The following is a 12,230-nucleotide window of genomic DNA, read 5'->3' as shown; positions in this document are numbered from 1 at the left end:
GTATTCTACTTGAATGAATTGGACATCTCCTTAACATAATTCTTGTTGTATAGTTTCAAAATGAAAAAAACATCGCAAAATTGAATAATTATTCCCTGATCTTACCATTTCTTGGTCTCCCATTGAGACAGTGTATGACTTGTTGATTGCTCTCCACTCATCTAATAATTCTTGTGTTACATTCCATGAGATGGGTGCTATTTTGTTGAGCTCACCAAAGCTGAGGCCACCCCACCTGTTGAAAACAAACAATTACATGAAGGGATATTTAATCCAAGCCTTGCCTTACTGCCTTTCTTACAGTGCCCCTGATTGGTTATTTACATCTCAGCCCTATTCATATTGAATGGCTAAATACATGATATGAGGCAAGTGGGGTACCATGGTTTTCAGAACCAGGGGTGGCACAGGGCACAAACTTAAGTGCTTGGGGTTGGGTGTATAACATATCTTCAGATTTTGACCATATACAGGTGAAATGTAATAAACACATTGCCGATTTTGACAAAATGTAGTATGGTCTTCCCTCTGGACAACTGGTACACAAGAAATTGTGAATTGTTGACCAAAAATTTGCTTTCATTGTGCCGTTGTGTACTGACGACATGTGATGTACTAACGGTCCATGATGGGGGGTGGGGGGTGGGGGTGTCACATCAATTTATTCAAATTTGACAAACCGATGGTAGAAATGGATCTACATGTACTGCTCTACCTCATGTGTTTTTAGCAACATGGCACACATACAGGCAGAGTCCAACTTTTCAGAGAAAGTGAAATTTTTTATATTACACTGACCTTTGCCATATGAAATCTGATGTTGTCTTCACAAGATAATCGCTGATATTCCTGCCGGTGAAATTCTGTAAGATATCAGTCGTAGGTACCACTCTGCTAGGTGGCACTGGTCCCTCAGCACCTTCCTCACACATCAAGAACCCCTGTCCACAGCTGCATGTGAGTGACCCATTCAGATATTTCTTGTTGAGTTCAGGGTCTAGATAGTGATGCGTGAAGTTGTTCTCAGCTTGGTCTCTTTGACATGGGAATCTAATAAGTGAGAAGGAAAATTAACAATTACATGTGAGTGACCCATTCAGATATTTCTTGCTGAGTTCTGGGTCCAGGTACATGTGTAGTGATGTGTGAAGTTGTATTTGGCTTGGTCTTCTTGCAAGGGAATCTAACGATTTGTCATGTCAAAATATGTTTTGTTAGGTTGTACACTTCACAACTCATAACATCATACTCTCATTCAGCACTGGGCTGGGATGTGATTCATATGGTCAATTCATCAACTGGTCTGAGGAAACTTGATTCCTTTGGCTAAACTGACAGAAACTTTACACTTTTAGCTGGCTAGGGTTAGGGCTCGTAGCCATCTCATGACCGAGATGGCTTGTGGATATTTTGTCCATGGCCCCTTTTGGCTTATGCTCACAATCGTAGTGGATTCTGGCTGCGCTGGTATCACTACTCAAAATATAGGACTACTATCACATGATAGAGGAGAAACAAAAACAGGTCTATCGTTTTTATTTTCTAAGCTATACTGAGATACTATATGCAGTGACCTCTTTTGACCTGCAACTAAATACGGATGAATAGATAACAGAAGGAATTTTACAAAAAAATTCATGTAGCATATGCGGTTAAATTACGAAAGCGCTTAAATTTTATTGAGTAAATGTGCAACTTACGTATCAGCTAGTGGTTCTGTCGCCATACAGCGCACACCAATACCAGGATCATTCACGAGTGAATCCTCCATCTGATTGGCTAATGGTAAATCTGGTGCATCGTTGCTGTAGAACACATAACTAGGCATCCCATAATTCCATGGGACAAGGGCTAGAGCTATGGGCTGCTCTACTGGAGGAATGAGTGTGGCAAACATCATGGAGAAACAAACAAACAATACTGGCAGCAGAACCTATGGAATAAAAGAATTAAATGAAGTTGAAAACCAATCATTCAAACAAGGAATTGGCTCCAAACAAAGGATTTGAACCGGTGTCCTTCACCGTAATCAAGGCGCAGTGCAGCCCATTCAATCAAATTCTGTCATCAATCTATTTGATGGTAGTGCATTTGTTATGTGTTTGCGATGAACTGTCACGGTAGATTGCAATCATGCTTTTGTTGAATGCAGTAGTGCGTCATATTTATGGTATGATACGTCATATGCACAACCTCTATTTGACATCCGCATTTCATAACATAGATATCCTGTTTGTTCACCTTATGCACACAACAGATCAAATGCTTTGCTTAATTCCTTTTAATACCAACATTTAACCTCTATACCAGTCAACCTACCTGTGCAATGAAGCCTTTCTTGCTGCGTCTTGCATGATGGAACCTCTTAAAGAACAGAGCAGAAAACTGTCTTCGTATCAGCTGGAGTCCTTTCACTCTCTTACCACTCAGGTTAAGCTGCTCAAGGGTGCCATCCTCTTCATCATCACCTTCCCTACCAGCAGGAGTTTCTAAATAGAGATGAGGGGAAATATGATGAAGGAGAAAACTTTGCAATGATTTGAAGTGGAGAGTTTTGCACAATTGAAAACAATTTATCTCAATTTTATCATCTCAGATTCAAAGAAGACTCTCAAAGACCAAAACAAAAAAGATGTAATTTTACTTTCTTATCCTAGTCTAGAAGTGGAGAAACTTGTACAGATCAGCAATATTTTTTGTTAAAACATCCAATTTAACTTGATATCATTAAATGTTAGAAATATGGAAATGTATATGGAGTATTTATTTTAGTGCTTATTTGTGCTTTCAATTTTGCATATTCAATTGTTAGCAAGTGTCTCATAAAATATAAACTACCCTTCATCTTCAAAATTACCATAGTATGAAGAAGATCAGTTAAACACAAATTTTAAATTTCATAAGAATTATGTATTTTCTTCAAAACCTTCTAAGAGATTGCCTAAATTAGTAATATCATGAAGAGTCATGTAACAATTCTTTAAAAGGTTTTAACATTCAAATCATTTTCGTAATTGAAACTGTGTCTTTTTTCATCATTAGTAAAAACAAACATCAATAAACTGGTCTATATTCAAAAATGAAGTTGAGAGAACCAAGAAACAGGCCAAATCCACAAGCATGCAGAGGCATTTAAAATGCAAATCATTTCTGTGCAATATCAAACCACATACCATGCATGCATTGGGTTATTCCAGTTGAAATCCATACACTCTTTATGGAAGACATGACCTAATCTTCCACACAGGGGGGAGGGAGGTGTAAATTTAAAATGGAAGCACTCATTCAGGTAACACCCACCATTTCAAATTCACACTCCAATATAGGGCTATATGAATTTCAACTTGAATTGCCCAATTTTCAAAATATTTCCATGCACAAACATTAACAAACATTTCTACTCGAATTTGTTCACTTAATTACAATCCAAAGCAGTTTTGTCATGCTTTATTTTATTCCCCTTTCCCCAACAAATGAATTTTGAGTTAAATATTTCTGCATTGAAAGCATTTTGCAAATTTTAAATGATGCCTTATTTGCTAAAATTGATCAAGACATTGCAATTTCATAAGAGAAAGTATACTAAATTCTTATTTTTCCCATTGTTTTCCTTATTTTTTCTGTCTATTTTAATCTATATCTTGAAAACACTTTGAAAGTCCCCCTTTTTCGATGTGCTGCATTACATACATTATGTGAATCTTATAAAAGGGTCAGCTTTTAATGTTAGTACAAATTGCTAGGATTCCATTCCTATAGCACACCAGCACACACACACACCTACCCTCTTTAATAACACTCAGGCCAAAACGATGAAGCACAGAGTTGGCAGCAGACACAAGCGTTGAGGGTTTATGATAATGGTAACCACGGATACCACCCATTGAATCATGGGATACGTCTTCGCTGTGAGGTGACATGACTGCAGTGAAAGGTGACAGAGATGATGCAAAAAATAAAATGGTGCAAAAAAATAAGCCCCATGGTTGCTAGGGAACCAGCAGCATGTTTTACTATACCTCATAAATATTTATTAGGTAATCCATACATCTTATTGGTTAATAACGCCAGCGTCCGAGTGCGGTATTTTGACTACTTCCCGCGCCTGTGCAATTACGGCGCATGCGGGAAGTAGGAAAAACTTCCGCACCCTACTACCACACGGTGTATCGACCCAGCAGCGTCACCGTTCCTTTTGATGTAGCATTATGCTACACAACGGAGATTCTGCAGATGCGTTTATCGTGAAAATGGCGTCTGCTGCAGTTATTTTGCCGAGATACCGATGGAAAATAACACGCGAATTTGACGTTTTATGAAACAAAATGTTATTTATGGAATGTTAAAAAGAAAATTCGAATAATATAGGTCAAAATGTAGATGGATTTAACAGAAATTCTCCAATAAAATCGGGTAAGCCAAAATATTAAGCTTATTTACCATGCCGGCCGGCACGTTGACTGGTGTGTGTTTTGACTTTTGTTTACGATTTTACCGTGATAGTGAAAATATTTATGAGGTATAGTAAACCAAATACAACATGTTTTATTTCGGCAAAGTAGTCAAAACTACTGGTCCCTCGGTGTTGGATGATTTGACTACTTCCGCTCGCTGGCGTCGGGAAGTAGTCAAATCATCCAACACCGAGGGACCAGTAGTTTTGACTACTTTGCCGAAATCAAAACATGTTGTATTTGTATAATATATCATATTGGACTATTCCAGTTGAAATCCTTACACCCCAAATGGAATACATGACCAAATCTTCCACACAAGGAGTGTGAATTTCAAATGGGGTTATAAAAAATGAATGAATCTATTTGAAATCTACACCCCCTGCATGGAAGATTAAAGTCATGTCTTCTATAGGGGGTGTATGGATTTCAACTGGAATAGCCCATTGATTCATCACATACTTATGAATACCTGATTACTAGACAATCCCTGCATGACCACAAGGAGATTCGCTGAGTGCGGGCAGTGCCAATTGGCCTTTTTGGTAAATCTAACAATTCTTTGCGATTAGACCCGAGATGTCGTCATTTGATGTCAAGGTGATGTGCACATTGTTTAGCGAACAGTGTTACTGCACATTTAAACGCCATTAAGTCAACAATAATGATGTGCGCATCGACATGGCTACATATCGGTTCTAACTGCAAAAAGTAATGGGATTTACCGAAAAGGTTGATGGCAAACCAACTTTGCACTGCACAAAAAGTTGATACAGTCCCCTCAAGTCATAATACAAAGGATAAAGGAAAAGGTTGATATTTATCTGTGATTCACAGTATGTGGTGATCAAGACTATATGAAATCAAACAATTCATCGGCTGCATCACATACTGTTGTATCTCAAAAGGCTTCCTGCCTTGTGTGATTTTTATTATTATTGATATATTTCATGTTATTTTATATTTCAGCATGCTTCTTTCTTTTATAAATGGACATGAGATTGAAACATTGTGATAATACCTCAAAATTAATATTATAAAGTTAATTTTACACTATCTCATCACAATTAAGTAACAATGGTAATTAAAAATAAGACAAAGCAGCCTTTTGAGATACAACTTTACAGTATCTGATGCAGACAACAAGTTGAGGCCTCTCATTGTTTTGTTTTCAAAGTAAAAATAAATTTTTCAAACCTGAACATTTTTCTGCTGTTACTGTCAATTTCAATGACAGGGAATCAATCAACATTTTGCACCAATAATATTAAGAACAAGAAAACAACAACAACAACAACACAGCAACAACATGCATGTGGCACCCTATAACCATAAAGCAACATAATGACAATGAGGAATTCAAAAAGTACAAACATGACAATAACAATATAATTCACTTGAACTACACATAATATAAAATATGAAAGTAGAATCCCTGTGAATTTGGGTTAAAACTTGTGTATGAGATCACTAGAATAACCCATGCAGTGACAAAAAGCTACAATTATGATGCAGATTAGATCTACATCGATTCAATTAAGCTGAACCCCCATGCTGTGAAATAAAACTACATTTAATTATGATGTACAATGTAGATTAGATCTACATCAAATCAATTCAACTTTAAGCTGAACACCCATCATGCTGTGAAGAAAAAGCTACATTTATTTTAATACAGATCAATATCATTCCACTTCAAATGTAGCCTGAAACAAGGATAGACATTTACAGGCATGAAATTGTCATGCACCACCACTATATGCGACATAATCTGATGCAATCAGACCACAGTCAGCAATAATGACATTGACATAATAAGCAAAAATAATGAGCAAAAAACAATAAAAAACATAGGAAAATGGATAACTTTGGAATCAAGTTATTCAAGTATCATGCTAGGGACTTCAACATTGAACATGTGCCTATTATTAGCCTTAGGTACTGTACAAGTTACATACACATGAATGCAATGAGGTAGAATCAAAGAGTACATGTTTGTGTATTGTTCATGGAGGGCAAGTAGTGTACCTCGGGTAATTTCATTATGCGCTCGGCAAACTTTGAGTGTGTTGTTGTATGCATTCTATGTGTAACATGTTGTGCCAAACCTTTGTAACTAATTTGACACAAACTATTGTTACATTTTAGGCTCTTTGACAAAAAACACTATTTCCCTCCATTTGCCCTCGATTAGAGACAAACCAAAAAACAGAGGATAGCATTACACACCGGGCAATTTTGAGTCCATGCTTTTTGATTATTATTTTGAGTCCATACTTTTTGATTATTATCTCTTTGCATGAATATTATGACACACAATGTGTTAAATGTCACACTAAAATGTCATTATTAATTACAATATCGTCGCTTTTGGCCCCTGAACATGTTTAAAACAAAACTACCAACAGGTTACATAGGAGGTTTTGCTTTAAACATGTTCAGGGGCCAATGACACATAGGAGGTTTTTCCTGCCCAACGACGATATTGTATTGTATGGAAATTCAGTTTTTTATGTTAACAGTGGAATCATGCTGTGATAGGCATTTAATTCTTTCCAGATTGAATGAACAATTCTTGCTACAATCACTAAATTGATGATATATATAGTTTCTCTAAAAATATTTGTATTACAAAAGCAAACCAGTATTTTGTTGTCCTGTTCAACAAGTGTGATGTCTGCTAAATAACAGGAATGCGTCACTTTCTTGGTGATGTACAGCTCTATATAATTGCCCATTCAACTTGGGAATAAAGAATGAAATTTATAACTTATACCGAAATAACCCAAACAGTCCGTCCCCATTAGTCAAGCAAAAATGTTTGTTTGTCTTTAGCTGACCTACTCTGATTTTGAAAACCAGGTAAAATGTTTTGGGTTGGGCAAAACAAGTAAACCCACCAATAGTTAAGAAATTCCACAAAGCAGTGGTTCACATCTGGAATTTCTTCACACATCTGAACCGCTTTCTCCAATAGGAATAATATGATGTAGGCTTTTAGGTGGGTTCATCAAACCTACATGTTTTGGATCTGCTGTAGACAAATGAAAAATTGTTTTCTGACCGATCCATACTGCCCAAAAAAAGTTATGGAGGACAAACAACCATCTTTGTAACTATCATTATTTTGATGCATGCATTCAATCCCTGTGAGATCCAGAAACTCATTTATAAGTATCCCTACTCCACACTTACTACAGATTTGGTATATAATCATGCTACTCATAATCAGTAAGATGCAGGAATTTATAGGTGCCTTTATTCCATAATGTCTTGCAACCAATTTGATATCATGCTCTCCATTATGTGATAACTTGGTTAAATGGACATTCAGATTCTTCCATGTAAGTTATCGTCTGAGTGAGAGATTATGTTGAGTTACCTTTCAGTAATATAGGCAATTCCAGTTGAAATCCATACACCCCTATGGAAGGCTGAACTTAATCTTCCAAACACGGGTGTAAATTTCAAATGGAGTCACCCATTCAGGTATACATCCAAATGTTTGAGGAATAAACTTAAATGTCTGTGGAATTACCTACATGTCTGAGGACTACACCCTAATGTCTGAAGAATGTACCCAAATGACTGAGGACTACACCCAAATGTATGACGAATACATCCAAATGTCTGAGGAATATACCCAAATGTCCATGGAATGCACCCAAATGTCCATGGAATTTCCCCACAAATATCCATGGAATGCACCCAAATATCTAAGGAATACACCCAAATGTATGATGTACGCATGCAAGCAGTACCTGTAGAAAGAGGCAGGAAACCAGTAGGTTTGAAGAAAGGCAGCGTGGGACTGCTGGCTTTCTTGGGTGGCGGTGTATAATGGTATCCTGCAAATCAATGAAGCATGTCAGGGATAGCATAAGAGAATGAATTACATCATATTTGGTGCTGGTTGGCAGCTCTACTTAATATTCAGTGATATATTTAATTGGTTTTGGCCAAGGGCAATCAGTGATGTCATGTAGCAAAATTCACATACAGCTTCAAATTAGGAGTGTTCCTGTAATGTTCTCCACACATGTGTCAAGTTGGTTCTGTAGTTCTTGAGATATCTCTTGATATTTTGATAAAAACACTTTTATGTTGAAGCTTATGGGCATCACATAAAACAGAAAAAATATATGACAAAAAATATGGACAAGACATAGTTGCCCTGATGGAAGAGCTCATGGCACAAAATGCCCAAAGCTAAAAGGACTATACAAAGAAATGTCTGAATCCTAGTATCATTATTTGTTGAAATTATCATTTTGTTTAATTAATTAATGAGAAGCTTAGAGGTTTGCAAGTTGTTATAAGTTTCTTTAGGGATTAACTTTACATGCTTTGGGCTTGAGTCAAAACTTATCTGGTTATTCTTCATAACTACTTGCAAATTTAAAGTCCTTTTCTTCTATCCAGATGTTTTGCTAATTAAATTTTATTGAAAATGTTGGCGATGACTTCTCAAGACATATACATACCTTTTTCCTCCAAAAAAACAGGTCATACACAAAAAGAAAACATACTAAAAATACTTTTAAATGGGTAACATCACTTAAGCTACTACAATTGATGGACAAATGCACCCAGGTATCCGAGGAATACACCCAAATGACTGAGATATACACTCAATGTTTGAGGAATACATCCAATTGACTGAGGAATACACCTAAATGACTAAGGAATACACCCAAATGTCTGACAAATACACCCAAATGTCTGACAAATACATCCAAATGTCTGAGGAATACACCCAAATGACTGAGGAACATTTTTTGTACCCAAATGGCAGAGGAATACACCCAAATAACTGAGGAATACACCTGAGGAATACTTCACACGTGAAGGGCAAAATACACTAGGGATATAATAACTATTAACAATAGGAAGGAATAACCTAGGGTACTGTTTTTCTAAAACACACTTTACATAGTTGGTCTGTGCTTTGATATATTCAAATGTATTTGGAATGTTAGCAATATGACAAGGTCAAACAACACATCTGTGCTTGAAGCTTACTGAAATGTTGAATTGTTTTGCTTCTTGGGAAGATGAGCATTATAAATGGGCTATTTCTGTTGAAAACCATACACTACTCTCACACTACTGGTGCATATTTCAAATGAAGTCACCCATTCAGGTAACCCCAATTCAAATTTACACTTCCTGTGTGGGAGATTAAGGACATGGGGGTGTATGGATTTCAAATAGAAAAGCCAAATATTTATACATTGTTCCTTGCTATGCTTGTGATGATAGCTTTTCAATGATGGCAATATGTAGACAAATTTTACATCATGTTTCATATTAATTACCATCATCTTGTGCTTGTATAGTCGCCTGAGGGTGCATGCTAGCGAGACCAAGGTCATCAGTAGGTAACATGCTCTCAGGAGGCTCAGGGTCAGTGCCAAGGCGATCAGGTTGGGTTTCTGTGAGTGAAACTTTAACATTAGGATTGTGTTTACAAGATTCACAATGGAACACAAATATAACACCTATTCCAGTCGAAATCAATACACACCCTATGGAAGACAGGAGGTGTAGACTTCAAATGGAACCACCCATTCAGGTAACCCACTTGAAAGTGACACTGTGTGGGAGATTAAGGTCATGTCTTCTATAGGGGGTGTATGGATTTCAACTGGAATAGCCTAAAAAAAATGCAGCATTATGTGATAATCAAAGAGATTAAACCCACGGAGAACCAACAGAATGGCTGACGTAGCAACATTATGGTCAATCTTTCATATTGGCTTGACACCAATAGAGATCTAAAATAAACCTTTAATCGGGAAAGCCTGTAATCGAATGATAATTTGCATCTTTAAGCTTGAGTATTACAATGGTTTGCATACATAGCATTTAGCATGCATGGGCACAACGCATTAGACATGTAATGTTAACAAAGACAAATTTTAAATTGAATCTAGGTTCACTATTTTTAAGTTTCCTGACATGCACTTTTTTGCCCTGCATGAGTGAAACACAAACATGGCTGAATCAGTTCTCTTTGGGTCTAATCTCTTTGTGACATTAAGCTATTCCAGTTGAAATCCATACACCCCCTGTGGAAGACATGACTTTCATCGCTCAATAGGGGTGTAGATTTAAAATGGAATCACACATTTAGGTAACCCCATTTAAAATTCACACTCCCTGTGTGGAAGATTAAGGTCATGACATCCATATAGGGGAGGGTGGATTTCAACTGGAATAGCCCACTACTATGTACAAACATTTCACAATAGGGAGTATCACATATTGATAACAGGTTTTAACAAGAGCTGGTAGAGAAACAACCTGTCAATTAGGAAACAAAAACCCCTGTTCTATGGGCAGACAGGCTTGCCAGGTAGGTTCGTCAATCAGTCATGACTTTGTTTTCGGGGAGAGGGCTATAAATTACCCATAAAATTACCGAAAGCTGAAAAAATCTCCAATTTGTGCAAACATATTTTGAAAAACTTTTCGATTATGTTTTCGAAAACATTCAGCGGAATCAATCCGCTAATTAAAATAATACGACAAAACATGACTGTTTTTAATTACATATCGCTAAAAAACCCACCATTATATGCAAAACTGGATCTTTAGGGCCCAAGCACAGGGTTTATTTTGTCACATTCTCCACTCTTTATTGTGATATTTAACAGAAACAATCCTTTTACTGGTGGGCTCCTGAAGCAGGTGGTGGGTGATAATCACTGCCCACTGTATCTATACTGCGCCAAAAAAGTATCCTTACACTTGGAAAAATAATCACAATTTCAAAACTGAACCATATTTTGTTTTTATAATAGATGCACTTTCTAATCCTGCACATTATGACATCACATTGAATCCAATATGACATCAAGAAGTAAAGTTACAAGCAATTGAATAGACGAAGGTCCAGTTTTAAAAGTGACAAACTGGCCTATACAAGATGCAAAAAGGTTCCAACAACACAGTTTTGCCAATGAAGCTTTATTTAAAGCAGTATTTATTTCAGTTTTTACTTCTCTGTACTTTTCATAACATTTATTTTATTTGTCAGTTCTTTTGTTTCAGTTTTCTTTTGTTCCTTTTGTTTTTAAATTAAAGGCACACTTAAAGGAGTATTTCGTGATCCTAGCATCCTCTATTTATGTCATTTTTCATTAGATATCCACCTATTCCCAAAATTTCAGTTGATTCTGATTTTTGCGTTCGCGAGTTATGCATGATTATGTGTATTACACTGCTCCATAAACAATGCGTTGTAATTTCGTTCTGGTGCACCAGAACCCAATTCAAATTTCACGATATCTTTGCTAAGCGAATTAATCTGCAAGAAATATTTTGTACATAAACATTATGTAGCCAGAGGTTTCCAGTGATATAAAAATCTCAACTTTTTTGAGAAAAGTGGGGGATGAGGCTGTGGATCACGAAATGCCCTTTTAAATTATCCATTTACCACTCTCAAACCAGGTGTCTTGTCCGTGGAGTTTTGAATAGGCCAGTTTGTCACTTTTAAACTGGACCTTCATCTAATCAAATGCTTGTATCTTTGCTTCTTAAAGTCACATTGGATTCAATGGGGTGTCATAACGAATGTGCCGGATTAGATAGTACATCTATTAAACAAATAAATTTACCCAAAAATGTTTTAGTTTTAAAATTAGGATTTTTCTTCCAAGTGTAAGGATACTTTTTTGGCGCAGTATACAACCCTGCACAGCAGCAGTGTGTATTTCAAATGGAATAGCCCAATTAGCTTGTAATCAACATGCACAATGATTCACATAA

General features: G+C 36.5%; 1 protein-coding gene across 1 annotated transcript in view; it reads right to left on the bottom strand.

Annotated features, from left to right (window-relative positions):
* Positions 1-12,230, bottom strand: part of LOC140145573 (phospholipid-transporting ATPase ABCA1-like) — a 103,851-nt gene that overhangs the window by 25,872 nt on the left and 65,749 nt on the right. The window contains 6 exon segments of the mRNA XM_072167277.1: positions 106-235; positions 799-1,050; positions 1,701-1,933; positions 2,320-2,489; positions 3,785-3,922; positions 9,773-9,889. Of these exon segments, the coding sequence (XP_072023378.1) occupies positions 106-235; positions 799-1,050; positions 1,701-1,933; positions 2,320-2,489; positions 3,785-3,922; positions 9,773-9,889 (1,040 nt within the window).

The sequence above is a fragment of the Amphiura filiformis genome, chromosome 2, assembly GCF_039555335.1.
Source record: "Amphiura filiformis chromosome 2, Afil_fr2py, whole genome shotgun sequence".
Classification (NCBI taxonomy): Eukaryota; Metazoa; Echinodermata; class Ophiuroidea; order Amphilepidida; family Amphiuridae; genus Amphiura; species Amphiura filiformis.
Note: the sequence above shows the minus strand (reverse complement) of the source record. Positions and strands in the feature narration are given on the sequence as shown.